Below are 6,597 nucleotides of genomic sequence, written 5' to 3'. Positions count from 1 at the left end.
TTTACTCAATATTTTCATTTCATTTCATAAAATAAAATTAATATGTATAACCGGTGTTACGTTACGGATATGTAATTCGTGTTCATTTAGTGTTAATTTTAGGATTTACTGCATTCAAGAACTAAACAACAAATTAAAGAACAAAACCACACTTTTACAGAGAGAAAATAATGTAAAAAAAGTCATCCTGAAATAAAGTAAAACATAACATGCTATAATATTAATAACGTATGGTTGTCGTAGGTATCGTATTAAAAATGTCTACGTTTCACTATACGAGAAAGTGAGACGGATTGTAATATCCTTTTATTCCACAATTTGTACATACCATGTATCATGATTCGAATAAATAATAAGTTTGTAGTAGATAACTAGTCGATTTAGTTGGTGTGCGAAGTTTCTTGTGGGCAGAACGACGCATGTCTACTTGTGGCCACTCCACTGGCCCACCTCTCTACTTACCATTAGTCGATCGGCAGTGCCTGTGATCGTGCGACTTTTATCATAATCCAATTCGGATACCAAACATAATTATTAATAAATTCGTCTGTGATGTTTCTCTTGAGAAGGTTACTTGCCGGCAAGGTAACATCGCAATCATATTATTATTAACAAAGTAACAAATTAAATGTGAAAAATTAGTTGGTTTACAAAAAAAAATAGTAACAAGATGAAAATAAAAATTGTTAGCATATTGTATCTAATTATAGCTGTTGTGAATGCATGTACTTTGATCTAAACTTAATCTGTTTACTATCGAAGATGTTTATTCGTAATTCGTAGAATGTTTTTTTGCTTATTTTAAACTTTATTTAAATATTATGTACCTACGTAAAATAACATGTTTTAATAATAAATCTGTCAAATAAATACAATTAATTAAATCTATCTGATCGAGATGCATGTTTTGAATTTGAGTATTTTTACTAAAGTTGCAGAATATTACTACCTACAGTTTAAATTACCTACTAATGCTCGTCTGCCTATATAATAATTTATTATAATATTATGTTTCCAATTATTGTAAATATTACAATAAGTGGGTATATGAATAAAGCCTTCTTCTCTATGGAGATAGATACTAAACATAAACTCACAAAAATCAAAGATTACTTCTAAGTAAGTATATTTTTTGCTCCATCTGGGAGAAGATTTAACAGCTTTTGGATATAGGAATTAAATATAAATGTAATAGTATAAAATTCATTGTCGAAAGTAGATAATATATATATTTATATTATATATATCTGTATGCATTATGTACTTACAGTTATTATCTTATTTAATAAAAAAAATCCCCATTTTTTATCGGCGCACCTCAACAAACAAAGTAGAGAGAGAGAGACACGTAATCAAATTTATTATTCTACTGCCAAAATAAACTGCTCAATGTCACACTTTGTTTAAACATTTTATTAAGTAGGTATGTTAGAATGCTGTAATAGTGATGTGATAGCAAATATGTTTACGATAAAAAGATACCATATTATTATGATAAAATATTTGAATTCAAGGATGAAGACTGATATATTCTGACAATATTATTTTGTGGTTTTTTGTTACAGTCAAACTGGATGATTCGATTACTTATTGTTTTATTCTGTTTTATCATTGTAGTTGGCCGAGCAATGGCGGTGTTCGAAGGCGATGGTGGCCAGCATACTCCCTCAGAGATATTCCACAGAAAGTGGGAGTCCTTTACCCCCTCCCTTGACCGTCTTCACGGAAGATGAATTAGCCATGAAGGAAACAGGTTTGAACCACAGATTTTTATTCGACATACCGAATGAGCTATAAAAATTTAATCTCCATACACAGGTAGCATTATATTCTTATTTCGAAGTGATTCGAAGGACCCACATGATCAGTGACGTCCCTAGGCAAAGTGCCGCCCTAAAGCAGACTTATCAATGCACACCCTTTCAGTTTAGTCTCAAATTGTATAAATATTTATTTACCTACCTACCAACCTATTTTATTACTACAGTAAATTATCGATTATCCGTGTGCGGATTATCCGTGCATGAATTTAATTTTTGAAAAAATCGGTCGCTTTCGTAAACATGAACCTCGCTTAGGAAAATACGAACTGATACTGTATTAGAAAGATTCCTGCAAACAAACCAAAATCACAGATATTCTAAATAAATAAGGTGTATTAAACATGTTAAATGTATAAAAAAGAAGAAACTATAGTTCGGAATAACCGTGTTTTTCGTTTATCCGTGCCACATCTCCCCACCGTTAGTCCGGATAATCGGGAGACAATTGTATTTTTTTCGACTACCTGGGTATCTAATATAAATAAATGCAACAAAAATATATAAAAAAAAATACATACACATCATTTACTGATTATGGGATTTACACGAAACCTGCTCTCAAGCATCAGTGTCTTTAGATATCTACGTGAAGGTCTGAGGATATGACAGGTTTGGAAGCCCCTCACCTATATTTGCCGATGTCAAAACGTTCTAACGAAGAGAGCGCATCGTATGTTTAATGAACGTACACTGCTTCAAAAAGTTGTAATATTCGTATCCATTCCTTCATTTGCCGATCTTTACAATATGCCGCTCGTAAGCAACGCATGACATGCCTACCTCAACGGATCGTCACTAATGATTACCACAGGCTCTGCTATCCGTTATGAATCTAGGAAGTTTTCCGAAGAGGTTTCTTAATATTTTTTTTTTATAATTAGAAAAACAAAATACGAATTATCTAGACACGGGATTTCAACCCACGACCCACAACCTATAGGAAAGGACATACTATCACTCCTCCACCTTGGAGACCAGTGTTGCCAAGTCAAAATTTAAAATTTCAGTAGATTTTGACAAAAAATTCAGTAGATTTCATAAAATATCAGTAGATTTTAAAAAATGTGGTTTATTAGATATGATTTAAAACTAATAGGAATAACAATAACTAATAATATTAATTTATTGTAAACAATGATGATATTAATGGGTAAAATGGCGCTCTTGGGTAGAGTTACAATGCTTTTTATGTCAATTTAGAAGTGTAGGTATAACATCAAAAAAGGTCATGCGTAAATCATTTCAAGTTTATTATTAAAAGAATCATCAGTTAATTTACAATTATGGAGAAACACAAATATCAGTAGATTTTTTGAATTTCGAAAAAAAATCAAAAATTCAGTATATTGGCAAAAAATATCAGTTGATCTACTGAAATTTCAGTAGACATGGCAACACTGTTGGACACTATTAGTATATTATTATGTAGTATGTACACACATGAAAATAATTCTGCAAATATTAATGACTTGTGTGTCATATTATATGTCGACCTACTTAGATAGGGTTTAAAACACTAACAAAGTATAAGTAGACAACGTTTAATATTGTGTTTGTTTTGACAAACAGTCTGTTATAGTTATTGTTATTATACTTTATTATAACCAGTGATGTCTTTAGGGAAAATTCCGCCCTTAGACAGACTCAAAATACCACCCCCTTTCATTTTTAGTTTCGAATGGTCTGCAAATTCGTTAGGTATTTACTTACCTAATTTATAATCTAATTTCAGCCATCTTAAACATACGAATACTTACATAAAAATTGGCATACACGGCATCTACTGAGAATTAGAGCATTTCCGCGATCCCTACTCGCGAATAGTAGTAGTTTTAGGTACGTGGAGGTCTTTGTTGAGAAGTTTAGGCACCTTTGTCAAAATATTGCCTGTACAATACACAGCCGTAAAATATATAAAGGAGTGAGAGAAAGGGATGATGTGAATATTTACTAGGGTGTCGATAGGTATTTTACAATGAAGCGACAGCAAAAAAAACCACCACTACTTTCAAAAGTTGTAATAATTGTAATAATTTCTTCAATCGCCGTCCATTATAATATGCCGCTCCTATGCAATGCATGATCTGCCTACGCCCACGGGACGTCACTGATTATAACCTTGCTAGGGTCACGCGTCCGATAGCACAGTGCTATGCATACAAACAACGTGATGTGATAGCGAAAATGCAGACACAAGATGCATGCCATATTTCGTTTTCGTTAATAATTATTACTTTAACATGTTAACGAAAATCATTTTCAGGCAAATAAAAATATATTCGTATTTTACTATATCCCTACCTAAAATGATGACTTTAGCAGTGCATGAAATTGAAAATTTTAGAAACCGGAGCGCTCAATAATTTTCCGAAAATTTAATTGTGTGTGTATTAAAGTACATACTAATTATATAAAAATAAATATGTAGGATTTTTTTGTTATTTACTTACGGGGTTACGACACGTTATAAGTATTTTTTTTTCTTTTAAAAAAATATATGAATTAGGGACATTCAATTAAGTAGGTACCTACTTACTTTTTAACAATTCACAAATAGAAACGAAATATTTATTGTGTTGTGCAATCCCAATCATTTGAAAGAACAATAGAAATTTGTAAAAGTACTATTATCATGTCATGTTTTGACCAAACTAATCACTGTGTTTGTTCACATATCATCATATTATTACAATAGCGTTTTGAGCATTTTAAGTGAAATATAGATATCGGGTTATTACCAAATGGAAGATAATACTATAGTGACCCAATTTTAACTCTTAACATAAAATGACCAAAAAAGCAGTTATCAGGTTATGCCCAAACACCACCGAGGTATTGGTATCATATCTAAAGTTTGGGGATAATGAGGTGTATGAAGAAGATAAAGTCGTAGTGGCTTGTATGTTTGGAAGGAAGTTTTTTATTGGTCGTTACAAGAATACACTGAATACAATAAAGATGACAGCGTGAAATTATAATCGCGGGCAATGATGTACAGATGAGATCAATGTGATCAAGATATTGATTATATTAATGAACTGAGAGACTTGATTCGAGTGGAATGACGGTTGACTATGTCGAGTGAATAACTCGTGATGATAGTAGTGCGTCGCGTGATGGGCTCGATGAGTGAGGATTCAAGGATTGTCCTTCCAATTTATACAAATGCAGTACATATATTACCGTGTCCGGAAACATTAAGTACGTATGCATTTCGCCGTATCACACTTCACCGTGCAGTGTTGTATCGAAAATATATGGTCGTATATTAAAGACCGTCCAACCTAAATAAATAAAACACGGTTCTTGTCGGTTTACATTTTACAGGAAGCCAGCAGCAAACATTTTTTTTAAATAGCCGATATACCTACTGGATCATTTGTTAGTTTAGGTTAGGTTTTCATTCTTGAATTCATGAATTTTGCCAAAATCAGCAATGAAAATTGAATTAATGTTCATATTGAATCTAATAAAATTAAAAAATCTAATAAACCGTATAGTATACGGTCATCTCTTTCCGATATACGGCTCCACGGTGAAATGTTTTACGTACTATTTACATGTAACCATAGATATTGTCGCAATTAACAAATCATAACAAACCCTAGTGTTCTAGTTATGATTGAGGAATGCTGACTACAATTATCGCTCTATTGTTTTGTTTTGACAACAAAACATTCAATATATTAAAGAATTAAAGTGTGTCACCCATTTATTGGTGAGTGGTATGATCGCTACAAAAGAAAATATAGATACTTTTTGACGGCCCTACACTTTCGAGGGTGGCTTGGTAAGACGTCTCGCCGAAAGTATAGAGCTAACAATATGACATTAACTTATTTAGTCCTATACCAATTTGTACCTGAATACATTTTTGGACTCGGGCGCTATAATACATCTAACACGTAGGTACATCGTGCATACAACGTACCTACCCACACAGCACAAAATATATGAGATAATATTATATTTTTTTAAATTTACATAAACAAATGTTGCGTAGTGATAAACGTATCAATGATAACAATTAAAAACATTTTTTATCATCTGACGTGACGAAATCAACAATACTAATATTAACGTAAGTATGTATTTTTTATATAACATAAAAAATAGATATAATAATATGAGCACAGTGGCGTTTTATTATAGTATTATATGCTTAGGAGGGGGGGGAATTCATGTCACCAGTTTTTCTCTCTTTTGTATTGAGATTTGTCAACGCTCAAGATGGAAAATTTTACTAACCGGAGCGCTCAATAAATTTCCGAAAATATTTTCTTATAATATATGGCCAAATGCTAAAATTATTTTTTCCACGAGACGGAGCAATAATTTTGGGGATTGCATGAACCGGAAATGCGCTCCGGTGCGCTCCGGTACATTTCGAGCCCTGGGATTTGTCATATATTTTAAATATGGGGAATAATGTAAACTGCAATGCTATAATATAACTCCATTTACTTAGCCTTTTTAAATCAGCCCTAAATACATAACGCACGAAAAATTATTATTATCATATTCTCATTAAAAAGAGCTATATTTTTAGGTTTTCCACTTACTAAACACACTTAATTAATAAACATTTAATTTAATTGATATTTTTTGGTTAATTATAAAAAAAATAATCTTAAAAAAACCTTTAATACTACCAACTATATATTAATATGTATGTAAGTATGAAGTATTTATTCCTAGGTTACAGTACCTACCTAAGTAAGTTGTGATACCTACCTATATTTTGGTTGTTTTTTGATTTCAAATGACCATTTCA

General features: G+C 31.8%; 1 protein-coding gene across 1 annotated transcript in view; it reads left to right on the top strand.

Moving 5' to 3' along the window:
• The first annotated feature begins 460 nt into the window (after positions 1–460).
• Positions 461–6,597, top strand: part of LOC147075631 (short/branched chain specific acyl-CoA dehydrogenase, mitochondrial) — a 28,639-nt gene continuing 22,502 nt past the window's right edge. Inside the window, exons 1-2 of the mRNA XM_085941928.1 lie at positions 461–585; positions 1,618–1,753. Of these exons, the coding sequence (XP_085798054.1) occupies positions 553–585; positions 1,618–1,753 (169 nt within the window). The 5' untranslated portion in view covers positions 461–552. The remainder of the gene's footprint in view (positions 586–1,617; positions 1,754–6,597) is intronic.

This window comes from Rhyacophila brunnea, unplaced genomic scaffold (genome assembly GCF_057557595.1).
Source record: "Rhyacophila brunnea isolate RB1 unplaced genomic scaffold, BYU_Rbru_1.0 scaffold_14, whole genome shotgun sequence".
NCBI classification, from domain to species: domain Eukaryota; kingdom Metazoa; phylum Arthropoda; class Insecta; order Trichoptera; family Rhyacophilidae; genus Rhyacophila; species Rhyacophila brunnea.
Note: the sequence above shows the minus strand (reverse complement) of the source record. Positions and strands in the feature narration are given on the sequence as shown.